At 38.9% G+C, this 26,806-nt stretch overlaps 1 protein-coding gene across 5 annotated transcripts in view; it reads right to left on the reverse strand.

Moving 5' to 3' along the window:
• Nucleotides 1–26,806, reverse strand: part of PPP2R3A (protein phosphatase 2 regulatory subunit B''alpha) — a 223,836-nt gene that overhangs the window by 124,420 nt on the left and 72,610 nt on the right. For all 5 annotated transcript variants that reach the window (XM_079922189.1, XM_079922190.1, XM_079922187.1 and 2 more), the window contains 2 exons: nt 14,427–14,693; nt 5,457–5,560 (listed from right to left, as the gene is read on the reverse strand). In XM_079922189.1, coding sequence (XP_079778315.1) covers nt 5,457–5,560; nt 14,427–14,693 — 371 coding nt within the window. The remainder of the gene's footprint in view (nt 1–5,456; nt 5,561–14,426; nt 14,694–26,806) is intronic.

Raw genomic sequence — 26,806 nt, forward strand, 5'->3', positions numbered from 1 at the left:
CTGTCTGGCCTTGTGAATACTTGAAATACAAAGAAAATAAGACATAGTTTTTTGTTTGTTTGTTTGTTTATGCGGTACACGGGCCTCTCACTGTTGTGGCCTCTCCCGTTGTGGAGCACAGGCTCTGGACGCGCAGGCTCAGCGGCCATGGCTCACGGGCCCAGCCGCTCCGGGGCATGTGGGATCTTCCCGGACCGGGGCACGAACCCGTGTCCCCTGTATCGGCAGGCGGACTCTCAACCACTGCACCACCGGGAAGCCCAAGACAGTTTTGTGCCCTGTAAGGAACTTACAGTCTAGTGAAAGAGCTACACCAATAAGATGTATAATCCTGTATAATGTTATTACAGAAGTAATAAACTCAGGGTGTCATGGAAAGACACAGGAGGACCAGTGAAATTCCCTGAAGAGTTGTGAAGTAGGAAAGTGGACTACTGCAGATCAAGAGGGATGCATGTACAAAGACCTGGTGTGAGACTGCACAGATTATGAGCAGCTGCAAGCACTGGGGTGGTAAGGGAAGGGGACATGGTAGGATTGGACCCTGGAGGCCCTTTTATGTTAGGTCAAGAAGCCTGGACTTTCGCCTACTCACAGAAGAATTTTAACTTGGACTGTGACATGATCAGATGTGTTTTTCATAAATATCAAGCAGAAATCTTTCCAAGGGCCTGAGCATGGATACTGGCAGTGGGAGACGAAGAAAAAGGGGCAAATATGGTTCAAGTGAAAGGAAATGGTAGTTGATAGGTGTGGAGGGGTAAAAGGGGGGAAGTCCATGATGACTCCCAGCTTTCTATTTTAGACCACTAGGTGCTTGGAATTTGGGATGGGAATACTAGAGTCCTGAGGAATATTTCCTCAAAACATTTTAGACAACCATTCCTTCCTTCCTATTTCTGTTTTATCATCAAGTCCAGGGTCTTATTACTTCATGCTGAGACCTTTAGAAGGGAAGAGGGTCATAACAGGCTTCAGTGTCCATGCAACCTCACATCATGGACAATTCATCATTCTAAAACATTCTTTGATTATATAATTCCCTTTTCCAAAAATGTTCAACAGTTTTCTACCACTTATATGAGTAAGTCTGGATGTCTAAGTTGGACATTTAAGGCCCTCTTTAATTAGGCTAGAGTCTGCCTATCTCACTACTATGCTAAATGAAACGTCCACTCCGGGCAGCTGGCCTGAACCACTCTTCTCTGAGCGTGCTGTGTGCATTCTTGCCTCGGTGCCATTTCTCATGTTGTTTTACTCTCCTAGAATACCATCTCTCCCAAGTTTGCTATCTGAACGCTGGCTATTCTTTAAGGTCCAGCTAATAAACTACCTCTTTCAAAAAACCTTCTCTGACAACTAAATTCCTTACTGATCTTTGTACTATTTAATTTGTATGTATTACATACACCATTGTACCACGAACTTTCTTTTTATTTCTCTGGCACCTAAAGGGCAGGCAAAGTTATAGCTCTTTTTTTCCCTTAACACTAGATAGACATAGTGACTTTCACATTGAAGATTCTCAAAAAATGTTTGTGATCTAACAGATATACCCTTAACTGACTTCATTTGTGATTACTAAAGCCATAGAATGATCTTTATATTTATTTTCCTTATCATTTTTCAGCATGCTCAGGACCCCCAAAATTAAATAAATATATATTTCAGAAAAAGATTACTGAAATAGGTGTTGATGGGAATCACCTCTTAGGATAAGAAAATGGGTGGGATGATCACAACAAAAGGCAGTGAGGTATAGCACCTCTAAGTACAAACTGCACAGACACTGACAGATGAGAGACTCTCTAAGAGGGAAAAGTCAAATTAGGTATGGCCTTTTGCGATCAGAAGCATGAATCAGAGAGAAAAGGTGAATTCTGATTCTCAGCCAATGCTAGTGGCTGGTGAACTCTATAAGGCAGGAGAGAAAGAGATTAAAAAAAGTCGTGAAAGCTGGAGAAAGAAGGTAAACATAGCTATTCTAAACTATCATCCAGAGCTCTTAGGATGAAATATTGTTTTGTTAGTGGAAAAATGACACTTTGACATGAAAAGGTAAGAGGAAGTAAAGCATAAAAAAGCTGGGACAATATAACTGACTCTGTGTAAGAGGAGCTCTGTCACAAAGCTGGTAAACTGGGAACTCAAAAAGAAAAGCTGTGGAGCAATGCCTTTCCCCTAAAAATGTCTTGACTGCAAGAGAAACAGATGTCAAAGTACAGATACGAAATGGGCAGCAGAGCAGGGAAGGGAAGGGGAGCAGAGGCAGGGGAACAAGAGCCTGTTAAGGTGTTCATGCTCAGACCACTCAGAGGAGGGCTCAGAAGCCTCCACCCCATAAACACTGGGACAGGAGGCAAACTATTTCCTGTTTTGCTGTTAACTTTTGTATTCGACTTTCCCCCCAAGATTATATAGAGCCTATTATTGGAGCAAGTCAGCATGTGTATGTATATGCCAATATGTTTTAATTCTGTGTCATTATCTGCCAGTTATTTTTTTTTAATTTTTAAAAATTTATTTTTTGGCTGCACGTGGGCTTTCTCTAGTTGTGGTGAGCGGGGGCCACTCTTTGTTGCGGTACGCAGGCTTCTCCTTGCGGTGGCTTTTCTTGTTGTGGAGTATGGGCTCTAGGCACGTGGGCCTCAGTAGTTGTGTCACACGGGCCCTAGAGCGCACGGGCTTCAGTAGTTGCGGTGTGCGGGCTGTAGGGCACACGGGCTTTCAATAGTTGTGGTGTGTTGGCTCAGCAGTTGTGGCTCGTGGGCTCTAGAGCGCAGGCTCAGTAGTTGTGGTGCACAGGCTTAGTTGCTCCGCGGCATGTGGGATTTTCTAGGGCCAGGGATCGAACCCGTGTCCCCTGCACTGGCAGGCGGATTCTTAACCACTGCGCCACCAGGGAAGTCCTGCCAGTTATTTTTTTGTACTTTAAAGTTTTATATACTATACTTGGACCCAAGTCACTTTATGCAAAGGGTACAATTTGTAAAAAATTATAAAAATAAACACACGTCTTCTTTAAGGTCAGTGTGGTAATTCAAACCATCCTGCTTAGTTGCTTTGTCTCCCAAAATAGCCATACTTGAGTCTCCTTTAAAGCACGCATTTTAAGTGCTGAAAAAGGAGCTCCCGCTAGAGGGCGCTCCAGTCGTTATAGTATCTGGGCAGAAAATAAAGCTTTGATACAGAGACATCAGTTATCTGTTCACAGAATTTTAAAAAAAAATTTTTTAATGAAAAAAGACAGGGACAGTTGCTCATGCTGTATAACTTCATAAGCAGTGTCCTATAGTAACTGAAAATGAAGACTTGTGCTTCAAGTCTTTTTGCCTTTTGCCTTTGCAGAAATAATCTCTTTTTCTTAGAGATAAAATGAAAATGATTCATTTCAATAAAGGAATATAGCTGTTGCGGGTGCTGCTGCTCTGTCCACCAACAGAAATGTCCACCCTATCCCGGTGACATGAAGTCTAAGACAAAAAAACTGGCTGTTACTTTCCTTAATATTATGCAGTTAACTGCCGATAAACAAGTTGATTACTAGTTTTTCTTTGATAGTCAGCCTCAGGCTCACAAACATAGGGTCCTAGCATATTCAAAGTAACTTAGAATGTAAGTAGTTATAGTTCTTCTCTCTGGCTCTAATTTTTTATAGAATGAACTACTCCCCCCACCCCTTTTTAATCTCCCAGCTTCTTCAACACGTTCTCTGAAATAATCATAACTCACTTCTTGCTGCTTTCCCAGATTGTTAGATGGCTTTTGCCAACAATGCTGAACTCAATGGCTGAAGATACCCAGGACAAGAGCTGTGTAACATCCCTATTCTTTCTAACCCTTGTTCACACTCCACCTGAGGCATTTCTCAGGGCCTGGCACCTACCAGGGGGAGAGAAGCTAGCTGAATGAAAGCTAGAACATCTACACATTTCAAGATCTTCAATTCTGCTACTGTTATACACTGATTTCTAATAACAACAATAATAATTAATAATAGACAAGCAGACCACCCAGCTGAAGTCCTGGCTTTACTGGTAGGGAAAGGAGAGGGAATCCAAGCTGACCCCCCTATTGTTCAGGCCCTTGGCTCTATTTTCTTCCCTCAGGTTCTAGGGTGCCAGAGACAGCCAGAATGGCAAATGCCAATTCTTTTACTGGTTTACTCCTAATTAGTGCTTTTTTGCTAATTCTAGACTCCAAGGAGTTCTTCTTTTACGACTACACACACAAAAATTTTTTTTTAAGATTTTTATCTAGCTGTTTCCTATTTGCGATAGGAGAAGTGGAACGGTGACCATGGCCCTGACTTTGGAGAGTCATCCTGCTGGTGTATGAGGAGTGGTTCTAGTCCTAGGGCCATTCTAGTCCTTGGTATTTGAACAACTTAGAACTATTCCCTGTAACAAAATGACTAAAATTCACCTGGAAAACATGAAGCATTTATAACTTTTAGCTTTGATGTTGTTCTTTAAAAGAAGTCCATTAACTGGTAGTCTTATATCCCCTGATCACTTTAGTTCTATTGTAATGCAAGAAGAACTTGGTGAACTCAACTTGCTGCTAGATTTTTCAAAATAAGAATACAGTTATTCATCACCTATCATGTTCTCAAGCATTATACTACTAACGGCTTTGAGGTGGCATGAAAGAATCAGAAGAATCTGTAAGCTGAATTTTGCTGCTATTATATGTTGATTTTAAATAATGATGATGATGATAGTGACATCAGGTGAACAGCATTTCCCGATAGTTCATCAGGAAGGGTATCTAGCCCAGAAAAGATGAGAAAAGCATATTTAAAGAAGGCTGATCAGTTAAAAGAGGTAGAAGGGGCATGCTATAACAGTCTCTTAAATTGATAAATATATCAAGAAATAACTTCTAAAGAAGAAAGAAGGGAGAAAAAAATAAAAGAGAGAAGTAAGTTGGATTTGAGTTTAAGAAAACTTGTCAGGATGTTAAAATCCAGGAGTATCTTGATAGATGTTCTATTCCTTTGTTACTTAACTGGAGCTTTCAAAAAGTAGTAACTAAAATCTACTAGAATTCAGCTATTTTTAAGAAATCAACTACATACAATTCTAAATTTGATCACATGAGAATGGAAGCATGTGACAAGTGTGGTCTGCTCCCCTTAAAGGAGCATTTATGTCACTGCTGCAAGAGTCAAATCCTAAGACTCAAATTGTTAACAAGTGAAACTAAGAACTACCAAATACTTATTAAAGAAGTATTTCTGAAGGTCTGTTTTACTGATTAGAGACGTAAGATAAAGGCTTAGGGAAAGAATTTGTGTGTGGGCATAATAAACTGTGAGTCATTGAATTTTACTTGTTGAAACAAAGGATAAGGGGAAAATTAATAAATGAGTAAAATAAGTGACTTTTATAAAGCATGTCATGAGGGCCGGACAATTCCTTGCCCAGCCCCAGAGTAACTGCTCTCATACTTACTTTCTCCACATGGCAATGAATGACTGGGCTGACACAAATCCTGTCCTCTCTCCCCCTGCAGCCCTGAACATGGGGGTTTTCCAATAAAGAGGACAGCCACAGACCTGCAGATAAAGCACAAATACAGTGTAAGCCAAGGGGCAGTGAAGAGATGACATGACCGAAGAAAGGGCCTTTGTGGCTTTTACCCTTCATGCCACAGTGGACAGAAGGGCCCTTGGAGGAGCAAAACTGGGGCAGAGGCAGATACATCAGCTGGGGTAGATTCAGCAAGACAGAGGGGAAACAAAATAAGAAGATGACATGTTTAATGAAGAAAATGAAAATCCATTTGCCTTTTCTTCAAGTGCATTTATAGTGATGTTTCTTTCCCCTAACCTGAAAAAGCAACGAGTCTCCCTCCCTTCCTACCACTCTTACATCATATATTTTCTACCTTTAGGAAAAAAAAGAAGTGACTGAACATCATGGTTGTATATGCCCTTCCCTCCTATGGCAGGAAAATACAGCCACCTTTATTGCTCACTCACTTGGTGTCAATACACTCTATCACCTCTCTCCCTCTCTCTCCTTTGCTTATTGTGTTATTAAGCCCCAGGTGCAAAAAGAACCAGAAAAGCCTGGACTGTTCAAGAAAACAGCTATAAATCTATTTAAATGGATACAATTCAGGTGAAAGCTGAAAGGCAAAAATTAAAATGCTATTATTTATTTAGAAGATACCACAAATGGCTACATATTATAAAAGCCTTAGAAAGAATTAAATACAATACCCTAAAAGATAATAATTTTTTTCTCCTCAATAAAAAAGCTCTTTCTTTCAATTAAGAAAAATTATTCTTATACTCTTATAAGAGACAGTCTGTACCAAATTAACCTGCTTTTTTTCTAGAGGGAAAATTCTTCCAAGTAATAATAATATCTAAATATTAGCAGAGAAGTAGTCTCTAAATGATCCCAATTTTATATATACACATAAAATGTATTCCCAAATCTGAAGCTCTTCAGAGAGTCACATCTTGTCATTGGATAAAGATATTCTTATTATTCATATTAGATATAGGATCTGTTGAGCCTTATTCTACAAAGGGAAGCTTCCCCTCTGACAGATGACTGGATGTGAACCCACAATAGGTTGAAGTGAAGCTGCTCCTGATGTGAGGCCTCGGTGCATGGGGGATCCCCACAGAAGCCTGCATAGTACCTCATCTGAGATCAGTTATGCTGAGAGAATGCCCAGGGCTGCTGGGTTCATGTCAGAGATGAGGATATGGATGGTGAGATTCAGGCCAAGGGAGGTAAGTACAGGGCAGAAATGAGATTGCTTCTGCCAGGGCCACTAAAGCATGTTCTGCAAGCAGGATGGAATTTAAGATTTCTTAAGTCCAGAGGTCAAATACCTCCACTGAGGTCAAGAATGAGGGAAAGGTGTTGCTTAGCAAACAAATGGATTTTGTTTATTGTATAAATTATGACTGCCAAGGTACAAAGCTTACAATTAACATACTTTGGGTGGTAACTGTCAAATCCACTTTCCCCAATCCCAATCCTTCCTTTCATGCAGAATGGTGGTTTGCCAAGAAAATGCTCTTAAATATGACAGGCTGTTGGTAACTGCTGGAAAAGTTGGAAGAATAGCCTGTATTATGGAGGTGGGGGGTGCAGAGCCACAAAAAGGGAGAAAATACAAGGAGAGACTGGAACTGGCTTGCCAAGGTGCTTGAAGCTCCCACCACTAGAGCCACTACGGATTTTTCAGAATTGAAAGGGATCAGGAATCTTCTAGTTCATCCTTGGGAAGTGGTCACCAGCTCAGCGAAACACTTCCAGGGACTGTGCACTTACTATCTCCGGTGGGGCTACTTCCACTATTAAAAACTTTCATTTCCTTAGATTACAGTCTTTTATTCAGAAGACTCCGGTTAAAATGTGTACACATCAGCTCATAAAGAGTAGTAAATCACTGGGATTAACATTTACAAATTTTTTATGACCCAAAGGCAGAATCCTAAGAGATAAAGTACAGAATAGATATGTTTTGAAGTAGATGGGAAAGGGCTGAATTGTTTTTCTTGTAGTGGGTCACCCTGAGCAGCCAAAGGTTGGTCAACATGAGGGTATCGGGCCCTTGGAGAAAATGCCAAAAGAAAAAACTGGAAGGGCAGTGGATGGCAAGGGCTTCAGACAATACACTTTGACCATTTTTAAAAAATGTATGGCTGGTCTGCATCTGCTTAAAAACAAGGGATTAAGATAAAGAGAGTGAGCAAATAGCCAAAGCAATCTTGAGAAAGAAAAATGGAGCTGGAGGATTCAGACTCCCTGACTTCAGACTATACTACAAAGCTACAGTAATCAAGACAGTATGGTACTGGCACAAAAACAGGAACACAGATCAATGGAACAGGATAGAAAGCCCAGAGATAAACCCACACACATATGGTCACCTTATTTTTGATAAAGGAGGCAAGAATCTGTAATGGAGAAAAGACAGCCTCTTCAATAAGTGGTCCTGGGAAAACTGGACAGCTACATGTAAAAGAATGAAATTAGAACACTCCCTAACACCATACACAAAACATAAACTCAAAATGGATTAAAGACCTAAATGTAAGGCCAGACACTATAAAACTCTTAGAGGAAAACATAGGCAGAACACTCTATGACATAAATCACAGCAAGATCCTTTTTGACCCACCTCCTACAGAAATGGAAATAAAAACAAAAATAAACAAATGGGACCTAATGAAACTTCAAAGCTTTTGCACAGCAAAGGAAACCATAAACAAGACGAAAAGACAACCCTCAGAATGGGAGAAAATAATTGCAAATGAAGCAACTGACAAAGGATTAATCTCCAAAATTTACAAGCAACTCATGCAGCTCAATATCAAAAACCAAACAACCCAATCCAAAAATGGGCAGAAGACCTATACAGACATTTCTCCAAAGATATACAAATTGCCAAAAAACACATGAAAGGATGCTCAACATCACTAATCATTAGAGAAATGCAAATCAAAAGTACAACGAGGTATCACCTCACAGTAGTCAGAATGGCCATCATCAAAAAAATCTACAAACAGTAAATGCTGGATAGGGTGTGGAGAAAAGGGAAGCCTCTTGCACTGTTGGTGGGAATGTATATTGATACAGCCACTATGGAGAACAGTATGGAGTTTCCTTAAAAAACTAAAAACAGGACTACCATATGACCCAGCAATCCCACTACTGGGCATATACCCTGAGGAAACCATAATTCAAAAACAGTCATGTACCACAATGTTCACTGCAGCTCTATTTACAATAACCAGGACATGGAAGCAACCTAAGTGTCCATCAACAGATGAATGGATAAAGAAGATGTGGAACATATATACAATGGAATATTACTCAGCCATATAAAGAAACGAAATTGAGTTATTTGTAGTGAGGTGGATGGACCTAGAGTCTGTCATACAGAGTGAAGTAAGTCAGAAAGAGAAAAACAAATACTGTATGTTAACACATATATATGGAGTCTAAAAAGAAAGTGGTTCTGAAGAAACTAGGGACAGGACAGGAATAAAGATGCAGACATAGAGAATGGACTTGAGGACATGGGGAGGGGGAAGGGTAAACTGGGACAAAGTGAGAGAGTGGCATTGACATATATACACCACCAAATGTAAAATAGATAGCTAGTGGGAAGCAGCCGTATAGCACAGGGAGATCAGCTCGGTGCTTTGTGACCACCTAGAGGGGTGGGAGGGAGATGCAAGAGGGAGGGGATATGGGGATATATGTATACATATAGCTGATTCACTTTGTTATACAGCAGAAACTAACACACCATTGTAAAGCAATTATACTCCAATAAAGATGTTAAAAAATTTTTTTAAAAATTAAGTGGGTTTCTTGCAGACAAAAAAAAAAGATAAAGGGAGTCAGGAGATCAATAAGAACCTAAAAAAAAAGTAAATGATATCAACCTGAGTGCAACAGAATAGAAACTTTTATAACGAAGGAGAGAACAAGCTCATGTCAAGGCTTTTTACAAAGGAAAAGACTGGATGACAAGTAAGGAAGTACAGGACGTGCTGAAAATGGGTTTAGGAAACTGAGGTTTAGAGGAGGAGACAAGAGTCAGCGTTGCTGGAGCAAAGCAAGCTTGACTGACACCTATAATTAGATCTAAAAATGGCCCAACAACATAAAGAACTGAAAGCAAGATTGTCTAATGATACACAGGAAGAGATGATCACCCAATATTTGTAATGTTCTTTAACATTTTTAAAATGTCTCATGCTCGTTATTTCATTTGGCCCTGACATGATCCCATACAGAAGAGGGTGGGTATTTTTATCCAGTTCTGCAGATGAAGAAAAAAAGGTACAGAGAGGCTAGCTTACAGGCCACAGGAACAATGGGTCAAGATGGTACTGTATCAGCCAATTAGAGGAGCTGGAGGGCTTTGTTCAGTTCGGAAGACTTTCATTCTTTTCTCTCAACTTTCTCTTAGAGGCTAAAACTCAGTGGTGACAAATACTTCCCTTGCTGTTCCTCAGTTTCTGTTCCTATGCTTTTTTTTTTTTTTTTTTGTGGTACGCGGGCCTCTCACTGTTGTGGCCTCTCCTGTTGTAGAGCACAGGCTCTGGACGCACAGGCTCAGTGGCCACGGCTCACGGGCCCAGCCGCTCTGCGGCATGTGGGATCTTCCCGGACCGGGGCACGAACCCGTGTCCCCTGCATTGGCAGGTGGACTCTCAACCACTGCGCCACCAGGGAAGCCCATCCTATGCTGCTTTTGCTCCTCTTAGATTCATTCTCTAGTCATTTCTTCTCCATTACTACTTAAAGCTGTGGAAAAAAGTACAAACTACACACTGAGAATTTAATCAGAAATGGACATTAATCTCTCCACGCTGTTTGAGGTTGAAGATGAATGAGCTAAACTTCACCAACAGATGCAGATTTCATAAACAGAGTTTTCTTTGCACTTAAAAAACAGACTCCAGTCTCTACAGCTACACTTAAGCATCACGGAGAGTAGACTGTAAACTCAAGCTGGCCTTCCAAGTAGCTTTATAAGAGAGAGATTTTTCTCTTTTCTTTTGATGTGGACCATTTTTATTTTATTTTTTTATTTATTTTTTTTTTTTTTGCGGTACGCAGGCCTCTCACTGTTGTGGCCTCTCCTGTTATGGAGCACAGGCTCTGGACGCGCAGGCTTAGCGGCCATGGCTCACGGGACTAGCCGCTCCGCGGCATGTGGGATCTTCCTGGACCGGGGCGCGAACCCGTGTCCCCTGCATCGGCAGGCGGACTCTCAACCACTGCGCCACCAGGGAAGCCCATCCTTTGCTGCTTTTGTTCCTCTTAGATTCATTCTCTAGTCATTTCTTCTCCATCACTACTTAAAGCTGTGGAAAAAAGTACAAACTACACACTGAGAATTTAATCAGAAATGGACATTAATCTCTCCACGCTGTTTGAGGTTGAAGATGAATGAGCTAAACTTCACCAACAGATGCAGATTTCATAAACAGAGTTTTCTTTGCACTTAAAAAACAGACCCCAGTCTCTACAGCTACACTTAAGCATCACGGAGAGCAGACTGTAAACTCAAGCTGGCCTTCCAAGTAGCTTTATAAGAGAGAGATTTTTCTCTTTTCTTTTAATGTGGACTTTTTTTTTTTTTTTTTGCGGTACGCGGGCCTCTCATGTTGCGGAGCACAGGCTCCGGACGCACAGGCTCAGCGGCCATGGCTCACGGGCCCAGCCGCTCCACGGCATGTGGGATCTTCCCGGACTGGGGCACGAACCCGTGTCCCCTGCATCAGCAGGCGGACTCTCAACCACTGCGCCACCAGGGAAGCCCTGATGTGGACCATTTTTAAAGACTTTACTGAATTTGTTACCATATTGCTTCTGTTTTATGTTTTGGTTTTTTGGCCGTGAGGCATGTGTGATCTTAGCTCCCTGACCAGGGATCGAACCCGCACCCCCTGCATTGGAAGGCAAAATCTCAACCACTGGACCACCAGGGAAGGTCCTCCAAGTAGCTTTATAAACTATAAGAATCCATAAAAACGTTCATTTATTGCTCTGACCACATCCTCCTTTGTTGTCCCCCAGGGGTTGTCTTCTCCTTTCCTATAGCCAACCTGTCGTGAGAACACAAGCACACGAGGGTCAGTGATACAGGCACTGCCAAAGGATGAGGACGGTCTGTAGAGCAAAGAACGGTGGAAAGTAAGACTGATTTAGTGAGTGCTAAAAGACTGGCCGTAGCCAAGGAAAAGCTGGATTACATGAGCCTAGCTAACTGGAAGACATGATTAAATGATTTTTTTAAAAAATAAATGATTTTAAGAATAAAGAGGCAAAATCCAATAAAACGAGCTGATACAGTACTTCCGAGGTCATTATACACACATCCTCATCTTTATATGCAATGTTAGTTTTAACTTTTTAAAAGTATGAGCAGTTCACCTTGCTATCTGAGCTGACAATTAAGGTCTAAGAGCAGTGAACACAAATGCTTGGCACCCCGAATGGAAGTTAGGGCTATAATCAAGTACAATTCAGACAAGTTAATCAGACATGTATGTGTATACTGGCTATTGTGCCACATGATAATTTGGTATAAACAGTAAATTGTCACGTAAATGCCTGTTACTATGGCTACTAAAAAAAATAGTTTTCTATCTTTTTAAACTTCTCTATGTTGTCAGCTTCCACACTGGCAGTTTTTCCTGATGCCACCTACAGATTGATCCTCACTGCCTGTAAATAGGAAAGTCCTCCGTCTGACTCCCCAGCATGTAAACCCCTTCCCTGACTTGACTACGCTCTCTCCTACACATCTCATGACCATGTGGAGTCCTCAGGCTCTCTGCTCTCCTCTCACTGTGCATTCACTGTGGAGTGCTGGCGGCCACTGAGCCACAGGCAGGGCAGGGCTACCACCAGCCAGGTGGGAGAGCCAGAGCAGGAGGGTGGAGGCAGCACAGCAGGAAGGCTCCTCAGTCAGGCGCTGGGAATACTTAGATGAAGGTCGACCCAGAGACCTTCAAGACAGAGCAGGCTGCAGGTCTCTGGCAGTGAAGCACTAGTCACTGATTGGCTCTCCAGATGTGGGGAGCCCAGCAGACCACCGGGGAACTACCATGTCCTGCAATCTGCAGTCTCTCCTGTTTGCCTGCCCGAAGTGGTCCATGAAACCTCATGTCTCTCTCACACAAATTGTTACCATGTTAGATATACCCTGTTTGGCATTTACGTGATTAACATGTTATCTCCAAATTAGACTTCATTCATCCTTGCTAAATTCTATCTTTTGGATTTAGATTCATTATTCTAGTCCACTCAGATAATTTACCACTTGATTCATAAAATAGTCATCTCTCAAAGCTTGGGGTAAGAAAATGCCAATGTCCTGAAAGAACTTATAACTTATTTGGGTGGATATAGCTTGGAAGTCAGTTGATGGTATGTTAGCATACGTCCAGGGGAGATAGGGTAGAAACAGCACGATGCAGGAGTCAGAGGACATGTCTCCTGACATGGACAAACTCTGTGTCTTCACGTACATACTTGTAGGACTTCAGTTTCCTCATACGTACAATAGAGGAGAAGAAGGTGAGCTCTTACTTCTGGAATGAAAGAGGTTGTTTTTCACTAGAAACATTCTAAGGGGTCAAAAAGCAAGTTCTAAGATTGGGGGGGGGTGATGAAAAAAGGAATAAAAAAAGGATTCTTTTTCACTTCCCTTAAAATCACTCTACTTACAAATTATTTAACAGCAGTAACAAATGTTCTGAGGTTAGAGGTAGGAGAGAAGATGGGACATGACAGGGCAGGGATTCAGGGACGTCTCTCAGGACACAATGGAAGCTAGGTCTTAGAGGATGGGTGATGTGGGAGTGGCAGAGTGGAAGCCCACTTTGGAGGGGAGAACTATGAGAGCCCAAATGCAGAGGCAAGCCTGTGGGAGGGCAGGTGGGTCAGGCCCACGCAGGGAACAGCAGTTTGGGTTTTATCCTCAAAAGCAGTAGTCTTCAAACTTTCAAATATTATTCCTGAAAGCAGAGGAAGCATTCCCAGTGGAAGGGTGCATGGGATCTTGGGAACTCCCACTTGGTGTCTAGTTGTCCACATGCAGTCCTTAGCCTACTAAAGCCCCTCTGTCTCTTGAAGCACAGCTTGAGACCACTGCTAAATCCTGAGGTATGATCTGACTCTTCAGTATACATGCATCATAAAAACAGAACCCAAACGAAACAAAGCACTCCTATAGATGGTAGGAATCCCTGAATGTTGCTGAGCTGGGGAATGACATGATCAAATATAAACTGATGATTATGCTCAGTAGTAACTGTTCTAGGAGGAGGCTGGAGGTGTAGAATCCATTACTAAAGATATTACAGTAGTCTTAGCATTAGGGACTAAGACCTTAAATTAGAAGCAGTTGGATATATTGAAAAGTATCACAGACTTGCTTCCTGGTGGCAAATCCATTTATTTCTGAGAAGAATTACAGTGTTGACCTGGCCTAATTGTTCCTTGTCTGGTTTGAGGGCAAGGAGTTATGATCAATGAATGAGAACAAAAAAGATTTGTATTCAACACAAGGGAAATTTTTCTAACAAGGAAGGCTATTTAATGATGGAAAAGGCTGCTTGACAAGGTAGTGAGTTTCCTGTCACTGAAGGCATTCAAGCAGATAATGAATTTATGTGTTGGTGATGCCATGGATGGAATTCCTGTATTAAATGGGAGGATGGACTACGAAACCACTAAGGCTTTTTTCACACTTAAGAGTTCCATAAAGTAGAACCATAGCTAATATATCAGTATCAAATACATTTTTCTAATATGGAAAAAAAAGATGTATGCTTACAAACAGAGAGCAAGGAGGCAATAAAGACAGGGAGATTGGGATTGCTAGAGAAAGGGAGATTATACATCATTTAGTAGTTATATTACCTTTGCAATTTTTCCCATTTCATAAATGTCTGCTTTCTGATCTTCAATATCCATGAAAGCAGTTTCAATTCTGCTTAGAGTCTGTTCATGATTACTGCAGGCATCGGGGAGTCCTTCAGGGAAGTAGAACCGTGGAATGTTTATGGATAATGTTGCATTCACAACATTATTCACATGAGGAACAGGGGAGAGAGGTCGGGGACTACTTGCAAAGGTGGCAGGAGGTGGAAGTGGTGTCCCAGGTTTCTTTTCTGGTTTATTTTGAATCTGGAAAGAAAATATGATTATGAGACACAAATATTCTAAACAGTATATATTACTGGAAAGTCCTCACCAGTAATAGGAAGTTGGGTATAAATACAAGAAACCACAATTAGAAGCAGTACAGATGAAGAGCTCACTCAACTATAGACAGGGGTAAGCATGCTCTGAGGGAATGCTTATCTACACTGAATCAATCAGTACATTACTCATCTGTCAATACTAGAGTCTACATAGATTTGTGCTTAAAAAATCCTACAGTACATTTTCCCACCAGTGATGAGCGAGACATTTAAGAGCAAGGTCAGTTGACATATTAAGGACCTTAAGGTGAATTCTCAGTCTGTTGGACCTGGATTAGTAAATTCTTCTTGAAGACTGTTCTTGGTGTTTCTATGCATTTCTACCTGTCCTTCAGTAGGCAAACAGAATGAGTTCTTTTTAAATATGTAGATCTAAAATGTATTGTGGGGGCTGTCCTTCTACCTTCTTCCCTAGTTTGACTTTATCTAGGTAAAATCACTGCTAGTCCCTGATGCAAAGAAAGTCTTTGTTAAGAAAATTAAAGCATTTTAGTTTTAGAATGTCTTCTACCAGGCTGACTGACTTGCCACCAGAGGCATGCTATTTTTTCTGAGATACACAATTCTCTCATTTTTAGTATACTCTAATAGACAAGGATCATGGTCATTAATTTCACCACAGCCAAACTCTCTTTACAGTTTATTAATTCTTTAATAGTTTATATCATTCCTTTTTCCAAAAAGGATTTGATGTGGTGTACCATAAAGAGACATAGAAAGGACAGTATTAAAAGGTTGGGGGGCAACAGGGAGACTAAGAGTAACCATGATTTAGGGAAAGGGGAAGGGAGGTACACTAATATTCAGGTAGAAGTTTATTTTAGCAATGAAGACTAAATTTAGTTCTGAGATTCATAATAGAAAAAGCAAAAAAGATCCAATGAAGATTTTCAGACTTTAATTTCTATTCTTAATTTTGACCAAATTATCTATCAAGGCTCATGAGCATGGCCTTATTAAATGCTACATAAGTTATGAAAGATGGACATGACTGTTGACTAGCTAAATTTATTTTAAATTCACTGTGAACACAAAATATTACTCGAGTGTTCTTCTTCCTTAAATTATATCCTAACGCCATTCCTAAAGTCTGAACAATGATTTATCAGTATGAAGTAGATCTGAATATCATATTCCCTTTTGACATATGGACTTATAACATGATTTTTAAATTCAGGGTAAAAATTTTAGCTACCTTTGAAAAGCCATAGGATAACCATAGGATTGAGACCACTGGTGCCACTGGGAATGAAACTCAATATTCTAGTGAACACACAATACTGGAGAAGGTTTAGAGCAAGCCCTTCAGTGTTAACTCTACACTTTTGCTTTGACAGAAATAAGTGACATTCAGAAGAAACCCTGGCTATTTGTCAAAGTTTTAATTTGAATGGGAAAATATTCAATTATATAATAGTCTACTTTGCTTTCATCAGTGTACTTTAACACAGAGCAGTTCACTAATAGGGAAGTATTTACTAATTCACTGTTTAAGTCCATATTTAATAAAACTGATGTTAATACTTAAAGGGAAGATAAAAAGACTGCATTTACTTTGAACTTTTCAGGTGTATTGATTTACTTTCCACTGAGTTCAATAGGAGACATATAATTTAAGTCTTAAAGTAGTTTAATAAAACTGACGCTTTACAACATTATAGAATAAAACAGTAATATAAAGTTCGTCAGATTTACCAAGTTTAGCATCTGCCCACTTTAAATAAAACTATTTCATTCAAATCTAGGAACAGCATTAAAACAGAATTAGCTGTGTAAAGTATCTCAATTCTCCATTACAGTCTTTCCCTATACAGTATCATTTAGATATTCATTCTGAACAGTACCCTTATGTTACTGTAGCATTTCCAATATTTGACCATTTTTGACCTATTTTTAAAAACACAATTTCATATCATTCACTCAAATAATTTGAAATTACTTTAGGTCAGAATAACTACAAAACTATGGTTTCTTGCTGGATTCTTGATGTCCATCATTGATGTGGCCCTTGATCCGTATTGTATTCAGTGCTAGGTAACTTGTTTGATGAGACACTGGCTCTACAGTTGTAAGCAAATAAGCACGATCTCTGCAAGCAGCCCCTACAGGCAGAAATGACTCAACCTCACAGCTGAGGGAAGACATTCTTTCAGAACCCAGGAGTAACTGCCATCCTTTGCTCCCTACACACAGTATATCACACACACACAACTGCCTATATGTATAAAAATATTTCTTTCAAAAAAAAAAAAGACTATAAGGATCAATATTCTTTTTTAAAAAAGATTCATTACAGATATATGTATGTTAATACAAATTTAGTCTACTAAATCAAAGTGCAAACAAGGATTTTAACATGGAAATTCTAACTTCTCAAAGATATTTCTATGAAAAATTCTAAATTGTAAAATATTTGTTAAGTTGTATTTAATTGTCTCTAAAACTGGATTCCCTCTCTACAAGAGAAAAATGTGAGTACTGTACTTCAGGTCCAGAAGGTCTATTTTTAAACCTGTTGGAATCTCTCTACAAATAGCTTTCTGGAAATAGCTGAATAGAGGACACAGATTAATTCCTTGATCTAATATCAAGTGAGCTGTAAAATTATTTGTAAGTTAGTTCACTGGGTGGTTTTATTAGTAATAAAAATATTTTAAAAGAAACACCCAAGTTTCAAACCTGTGTCTGCTGAAATGACTTCAGCCGCTTCTTAAACCGTGATGGGAGAACAAAATCACAGCCCCTTGCCAGGAAAGCTAACTCTCCCCTTAAGTCCGGGTCCCTTCGTAGAGATGTTTCCTTGATCATCATCTTTGAAAAGTGGATGTTTACTTATCAAACTGTCCAGCACACTTCTGAAGATAGTCAGACTTAATAAGTTGTCAATCTCGTCAGGTAGGAAGGTATTTTTTTTCTTCTTATCTCCCAAAGAAATTAAGTTCAAGCATTGTGCTCTCCCAGCCTCCAGGGACCACAATCCATGCTTGTACTGACATGCAGCTGCTTCCCAAATACAGCCTGTGGCTCCCAAGACCTGCTCATAATTTTCAAGTAAGAAACACGGGCTGCAATGGGCCTGTTGCTCCTTGTAGGTAGCTTTAAGTCAAACTGACCTGCCCATGTGGAGAATACAGAGCCTTCTGGGAAAGGAAGCACCCACTACTCTGAGCACCAAAGTTAGAAACATTACAGCTGGACCTAAAAATAGTGACTTCTCAGATAATGCTAACTTCTTAAACTCAGAGTACATGAGGTGTCAAGCCACATAAAACAGTTTCTCCTCAAGCTAGGAGAGAACATGTAGAGCATTTTTGATTTTGCTATTTAATACTTTATGAAAAAAAAGAACATGCTGCACTTCAAATTTGAAACTATTATTTTAAGAATAATTTAAAAAAATTCTTATTTGAAGGGAAGCAAATGTCTAAAACCTTCTAGATATAACCAGTCAAAATATGGAGAAAAACACTATCATCCTCAAACAGGAATATACAGAGATTTGTTAGTCTCAGATTTTAAAATCAAATCTTTTTTTCTTTTTTTTTTTTTTGGTTAGTTTGCAGAAGACTATCTAGTGATCAAGCATACTTTTTTGAAGTGGTTATGAATCTGGATACATTTGAAAATTTATTGTCAAAGCATTGGTTAGTTAAGAAAGGAATGATGGAATGCCAAAAGAAAGCAGATTTAGATACACAGAAGTGAATGAAATTTGGTTATAATAAAGGTACAAAAGATGATCAAATAGCAATGACATAATACATCTTGAATTTGTGAGACTCGTTTTTCTTAAGCTTTCAAGAAATCTCAGATTTTAAAAAAATTCTATTATTTTATCATATATTGAATAGCTGCCTCATAGTTATTTACAAGCAAATCTTCAAGTATTATCTCATGTTTAATATTTAGAATTCAATATTTATTTTCAGTCAGCCATATTATTCGATCCATACTGATTTTCTACTTCTAGAAAATATAAACCAAATATTACCAAATAAACCCCAAAACCAATAACAGCTTACGATTCTCTTCTGCTGAACCTTTGTCTAATTTACTGGGAATTAAATTCTTTGGTTTTCCATTGTTTCCTACAACTTAAGTTCTTTCTCGATTTTAAGACATTCTGGTAACACTTTATAACATGTATATTGGGCTTATATGCCTAAACCTGTAGTTTTCAAATTTCTTTTTAAGCTGTAGAATTCTCCACTCATACAAAATCTTACCTGAAAGCTCTCAATATATACTATGATTGAAAGAGGATTACATTGAAACCACTGGTCTAATGCTTCAACCTGGGCCTTTCCTTTGTCTCCCCAATTTTCTCTCATTCAGGTTAACTCTTTGAGCTAGGTGGCTTTCCCTACACTCTTGTCTATAACTCTCTAATTCCTCCTTCATTATTTACCACCAAATTAAAACATTAAAAAAGTCTGTTATGAATGCAGCTGGGTTTTTAGACTTGTGATTTAATGCTTTTTCACTTTAGCCACACCTTAGTTGTATTTCTCCCCTTCCTACAACAACCCATGGCTTCAGGGGTGTGACTTTTCATCCCCTTCCTGAGAATACTCCTTCTCCTCAAATTATACACACTTTAACCATCCTTCGAAATTCAACTCAAATTTTACCTATTTCATGAAGGATTATCTATTTAAGCCCCTTATTGCAATTCTCTTAATAAAATATTGTAGAGTCTTTCTTGAATGACTTCCACTTAACTTATTCTCTGGACAAACCAATGCTCTCCATTTTACCTATAGGAGAACCACCAATGCCTGGGACACACTGGTTCATGGCTAATAGTTTAGTTTCTGTTTATGCTCTCATGTTTCTTATCTCAGTAGTTGAGTTCTATGCTTACTAAGAGTTGGTTGTATTTGTCCCCATCTGTTTATACTGGTTGTACTTTTTACAGTAATAATTCAATTACATAAACTAATGAAATATGAATGTGGAAAAAAGAGAGTTGATATTTCTAAAACTAAAACCCTAAGTTGAATATTTTATAAATACTCAGTAAAGGCAAAAAACTACTAAAATTTTTCTGCTGTAAAATTAGTTATCGGTGAGATAAAGGAGAAAAATCATTAAAATCTAGAAGGTAACTACATTCAAATTGCTTCACTACTGACTTAAGTTCCTGGAAATCAGTTAACAAATATACTGAGTGTGATTTACTACAAAAAGATGTCATGAAACTTCAATTTCCAATTATGACACTCATTTCCAAAGAAAAGGCTTGGCTCTACATTAAAAGATCTGAATAATTAATGTTCCAAGTTAAAATAAAATGTTTAAGATACACATTTTACAGAATACATGGATAGAGTTTACAATTCCCTACTGAGTAACTATCCATCCCAATCATGTTCAGGTAAAAGGGCTTCTACTGCAATATTTTATAATCCGGCAATATTTTCCAACAGTGTCTAAACTTTTCAGGGTAAGGTCAATTGTAAAGTCATTCAATCACTCAACAAATATATTTCTGACACTTATTATGTGCAGTTACTTTGCTGAGTGCTGAGGATACGAAGAAGATAAGAAGTGATCCCTTTTTTTCTTCATTGCACCTAGCACAATGTTGGTTTACAGCAAAGGACAGCAAATACTTTCATTTACTTCTTAAAAATCTCTGGAGTTTCAAAGTCAGAACAGTGGTTAAGAGGCTGTCCTGCTACCCCTCTTAAGCAGGAAGAAGACATTTCTCCATGTCCTTTGATGGTGAAATAAGCTCTAAGTTTTTATTTATCCAATGGCTTTCCAAAAAATTCACAGGGAGAAAGGCCAGGTCCCCTAAAGGGGGTTAAGAAAGAACTGGTCTGTGGCAATGAGTTATTGATGGAAAAAGACTATTATGAAGTTTGTTTATTTGCTTTTTACATATTTACTTGTGCCTGTATGGAAGTATACATGCTTGGTTCAAGAAAGAGTCTGAGAATGTGAGTTAGTTTCAAGAAGTATATGATAACTGAAACATAGCAGCAAAGAACATGGCTTTTAGAGTGACCTCTTCTTTACTGGAAAAAGATCAAACAAGGAATTTCACTATTGACACAAACACGGCCTATGATCTACTCTCTTCTCTCTTTACTTTAGTCACAGAGAAAGAGGTACAATCCTTGGGGCTGGGGGCTGGAAGGGAAAAGCTGTTTCTAGGTGAGAGGTTTTCCAGGGAGGAACTAAACAGAATGAGGAAGAATAGAAAACTATAAACATATAGTTAATAAATTCAATTTGCAAAGATGGAAAGTTTGTCAGTTATAATGGAAAGAGTCGATTGTAAGGGTCTTCCCAATGTCCTTCTGGAATAAACCGTGCGATACTCTCTCCTGCCCTCTGCAGCATACATGAAGTCCATCCTAACAAGACAGCTAGCCAATAGTAGGTGTTTCCTGCACAGCAACCTGCATCTCCTTTTGGCCTGCAGATCATTCATGCACATACACTGCCTGCAGACAGAGGATGTCCTGTCTGGACCATGGGCCCAACCTGGTCTTCAGGGCAACTGTGTTAAGACAGCTTGACTAGAGGATGGAAAAGACTGGTGCTCTCTTGCTGTGGGAATGACTGGGATATATCAGTTGTTACCTTAAGATCCAGCTGCCTTGACTGGTGTTCCTTTCTTGTGTTACCATTCCGTATATGTTTCCCTTGAGCAAACATGCTTGAGCAAGGAGGATAACCTTTCTCAAAGAGAACCAGCTCAGTGGTGGACTCCTGGGTTACAGGGTTTTACAGGTTCCCTGGCAGGGGTACATACGAGAGAGACTGGCCTCTCTGAAATGACTAAAAACTATAGAACTGTTTTAAGGATAGCCTCCAATATATCAAGCAAGAAAAGATATTCCCTTATCATGTCCTGAAATGACCTACAGAACTGAGGCGTGAGTCCAGAAAGAGCCTATACCCTAAAGGAAGGTGACAGTGGGAAGGAGATAGAAGGATAAAACTGTGTGTGACACCCAACATATTGTTTTTGTAGGATTCAGTCTTTGAAGTTTAGTTTGGAACTCAGAATGGATTTTCTAGAGCTTTCCAAATCCTCTCATAACTCCCTGCCCTTCCCCCTCTGAAAATGAAGACAGTGGTGATATACAATATTAATTCACTCTCTTCAGAAAGCATCAGCTCTATGGGAGGATGGAAAAAATGGGTTGATTACACAGGATAGAGAAAACTTTGAACATTTGCTGAAGACACGAATCACTTATTTTGACTTGTATAAAACAGTTAATGTTGTATCGATATATGCAATGTGTTATCCTAAAATAAGTCTAGCCTTTATTTTATAAACTAACATGTAAAGTCATACCAGCCTCAGGTGACAATGACTTTGGAGACTGAGATAATAGAACTGATCAAGACCACGGAGTTAAGAAGACCCATTGGGATAAACAAGGCAGCAAAACTGCGAACATCTGAGTGAGTGACAGAAACACGTAGCATAGCAAGCCTGGGAAATCAGCTCAGCTGTGAGGACCTGTGTTGAGGTGAGAAGAATCAGATCCAGAAAGACATGAGAGTCACTCTGAAGTGACATCAAAAGATTTTGCTCATAAGATGCTATAGGGGAAAAAAAAGTTACATATGAAAGAGGAAGTTACGCTACATCAAGAGGGTACTTCTGATTTTAAAAAGGAAGCTGGCTGTTTTGAAAAAAAAAGCTAAATCAGAAGGCTTTTTCTGTCTACACAAAAATTTGTACATGAATGTTCAGAGCAGTGTTATTCACAGTAACCAAAAAGTGGAAACAACTGAAATGTCCATCAGTTGATTAATGGATAAACAAAATGTGGTATATTCATACAATGGGATATTATTTAACCATAAAAAGGAATGAAGTACTGATACATGCTACATGATAAATCTTTAAAGCATTATGCTAAGTGAAAGAAGCCAGACACAAAAGACCACATATCGTATGATTCCGTTCACATGAAATGTCCAGAACAGGCAAATCTATGGAGACAGAAGAAAGATCAGTGATTGCCAGGGGTTGGAGGGAGGGGGGAATGGGGAGCGACTGCTAATGAATACAGATTTTTTTGTGGGATGATGAAAACGTCCTGGAGTTGGTGCTGATGGTTACAAAATCTTGTTGAATATACTAAAATCTACTGAATTATGCACTTTTTGTGTGTGTGATTGTATTTTATTGATGTAGAAACATAAAGTGATACAATGAACACTATAGGGCATATAGCTTAACTGAGGTACAGTTGATGTACAATATTATATAAGTAACGGGTATCAAATATAGTGATTCTGAATTAGGCACTTTAAAAAGGGTGAATTTTATACTATTATATCTCAGCCTAAAAAAGCCTTTCTCATCTTGGCTCTAACTGGCAGAGCAGTTAAAAAAGCTAATAATAACTTGGAATCATAGACTTTGTTTAAAATATCATTGTAAATAAGCTTTAATAGAGGAAATTGATTATAAGCTAATTACTCTTAATACTAAATTTTTATATCCTCCTTTATGCTCCAACTTGGTGTTTTCCCATTGTCTTATTAATAGCTTGCTTTGTGTCACGAATGTTATTTTACTTTTAGTAATGCAACACTGGAGTGGGGGAAGGAGGCTGGTGGTTGATGTTAGTGGTGATCCATGGTTTCTTTGCTCCACTAGCCTTAACTTCATTGGTTGTACCAAAACAGGAGGACATCTAGTTAAGCATTTTTGTGTCTTGCTTCAACTCCTCCAAATGACAGGAACACATTCCATAGGAAAAAGCACCCATAAATCTAATATTTTTAACTCTCAGTGTTCCTAATACTTAGGGGTAGATACTCTTCTAGGATCTGGGGCAGGCAGAGATAATTAAGAACCTAAAATTATTACATATTATAATTCTTGGATAACTGGAATTTCTGGTTCATAGAGTTCTGTACTTCTTAGTCTGCCTTTCTTCTTCCTTCAGTAATTACTTCAAGTAGAGACTGTTCATTATAGAGCATAAGAATTCAATTTTGGCCTATAAACATGTTAGACAACTCAAGTTAGAAGGAATAGAGGGTTTCCAATCCACCGACACTGCCATGTTGAATATCAGTGAATGCATGGTGACACTACTATAAAATCAATCGCTCCAATGTCTTTGTTGGCGGTTTACATGTGTGTGATGTCTCAGGAATTTTGGGTGAGGGCTGAATTAAGAGATGTCAAAAAAGAAGGCTGGTATATGACAAACCCACAGCCAACATCGTTGTCAACGGTGAAAAACGGAAACCATTTCCACTAAGATCAGGAACAAGACAAGGATGTCAACTCTCACCACTATTATTCAACACAGTTTTGGAAGTATTAGCCACAGCAATCAGAGAAGAAAAAGAAATAAAAGGAATCCAAATCGGAAAAGAAGAGCAAAGCTGTCACTGTTTGCAGATGACATGATATGTATAGAGAATCCTAAAGATGCTACCAGAAAACTACTAAAGCTAATCAATGAATTTCATAAGTAGCAGGATACAAAATTAATGCACAGAAATCTCTTGCATTCCTATACACTAATGATAAAAAATCTGAAAGAGAAATTAAGGAAGCACCCCCATTTACCACTGCAACAAAAAGAATAAAATACCTAGAAATAAACCTCCCTAAGGAGGTAAGAAACCTGTACTCAGAAAACTGTAAGACACTGATGATAGAAATCAAAGATGACACAGACGGATGGAGAGATATACCATGTTCCTGGATTGGAAGAATCAATATTGTGAAAATGACTATACTATCCAAAGCCATCTACAGATTCAGTGCAATCCCTATCAAACTACCAATGGCATTTTCCACAGAACTAGAACAAAAAATTTCACAATTTGTATGGAAACACAAAAGACCCCAAATAGCCAAAGCAATCTTGAGAATGAAAAATGGAGATTGAGCAATCAGGCTCCCTGACTTCAGACTATACTATAAAGCTACAGAAATCAAGACAGTATGGTACTGGCACAAAAACAGAAATACAGATCAATGGAACAGGATAGAAAGCTCAGAGATAAACCCACGCACATATGGTCACCTTAATTTTGATAAAGGAGGCAAGAACATACAATGGAGAAAAGATAGCCTCTTCAATAAGTGGTGTTGGGAAAACTGGACAGCTACATGTAAAGGAATGAAATTAGAACACTCCCTAACACCATACACAAAAATAAACTCAAAATGGATTAAAGACCTAAATGTAAGGCCAGACACTATAAAACTCTTAGAGGAAAACATAGGCAGAACACTCTATGACATAAATCACAGCAAGATCCTTTCTAACCCACCTCCTAGAGAAATGGAAATAAAAAAAATAAACAAATGGGACCTAATGAAACGTAAAATCTTTTGCACAGCAAAGGAAACCATAAGCAAGATGAAAAGACAACCCTCAGAATGGGAGAAAGTATTTGCAAATAAAGCAACTGACAAAGGATTAATCTCCAAAATTTACAAGCAGCTCAGGCAGCTAAATATCAAAAAACAAACAACCCAATCCAAAAATGGGCAGAAGACCTAAATAGACATTTTGCCAAAGAAGATATACAGATTGCCAACAGACACATGAAAGAATGCTCAACATCACTTATCATTACAGAAATGCAAATCAAAACTACAATGAGGTATCACCTCACACCAGTCAGAGTAGCCATCATCAAAAAATCTACAAAAAATAAATGCTGGAGAGGGTGTAGAGAAAAGGGAACCCTCTTGCACTGCTGGTGGGAATGTAAATTGATACAGCCACTACGGAAAACAGTATGGAGGTTCCTTAAAAAACTAACAATAGAACTACCATACAACCCAGCAATCCCACTACTGGGCATATACCCTGAGAAAACCGTAATTCAAAAAGTCATGTGAGAAGCAAGAAAACTACAATCCTGCGTCCTGTGGAACAAAACCCATATTCACAGAAAGACAGACAAGATGAAAAGGCAGAGGGCTATGTACCAGATGAAGGAAAAAGATAAAACCCCAGATAAACAACTGAATAAAGTGAAGATACGCAACCTTCCAGAAAAAGAATTCAGAATAATGATAGTGAAGATGATACAGGACCTCGGAAAAAGAATGGAAGCAAAGATCGAGAGGATGCAAGAAATGTTTAACAAAGACCTAGAAGACTTAAAGGACAAACACCTAGAAGAATTAAAGAACAAACAGAGAGGAACAATACAATAACTGAAATGAAAACTGCACTAGAAGGAATCAATAGCAGAATAACTGAGGCAGAAGAACAGATAACTGACCTGGAAGACAGAATGGTGGAATTCACTGCCGTGGAACAGAATAAAGTAAAAAGAATAAAAAGAAATGAAGACAGCCTACGAGACCAGAGACAATATTTGAAGAAATTATAGTCAAAAACTTCCCTAACATGGGAAAGGAAATAGCCACCCAAGTCCAGGGAGTGCAGAGAGTCCCAGGCAGGATAAACCTAAGGAGAAACATGCCAAGACACACAGTAATCAAACTGACAACAATTAAAGACAAAGAAAAATTATTAAAAGCAACAAGGGAAAAATAACATACAAGGGAACTCCCATAAGGTTAACAGCTGATTTCTCAGCAGAAACTCTACAAGCCAGAAGGGAGTGGCATGATGTATTTAAAGAGATGAAAGGGAAACTGACAACCAAGATACTCTACCCTGCAAGGATCTCATTAAGATTTAATGGAGAAATCAAAAGCTTTAGACAAGTAAAAGCTAAGAGAATTCAGCACCACCAAACCAGCTCTACAACAAATGCTAAAGGAACTTCTCTAAGTGGGAAACACAAGAGAAGAAAAGGACCTACAAAAACAAACCCATAACAATTAAGAAAATGGTAATAGGTACATACATATCGATAATTCTCTTAAACGGGAATGGATTAAATGCTCTGACCAAAAGACACAGGCTCGCTGAATGGATACAAAAACAAGATCCATATATATGCTGTCTATAAGAGACCCACTTCAGATTTAGGGACACAAACAGACTGAAAGTGAGGGGATGGAAAAAGATATGCCACGCAAATGGAAAACAAAAGAAAGCTGGA

This window comes from Stenella coeruleoalba (assembly GCF_951394435.1).
Source record: "Stenella coeruleoalba genome assembly, chromosome: 5".
In the NCBI taxonomy this organism is placed as follows: domain Eukaryota; kingdom Metazoa; phylum Chordata; class Mammalia; order Artiodactyla; family Delphinidae; genus Stenella; species Stenella coeruleoalba.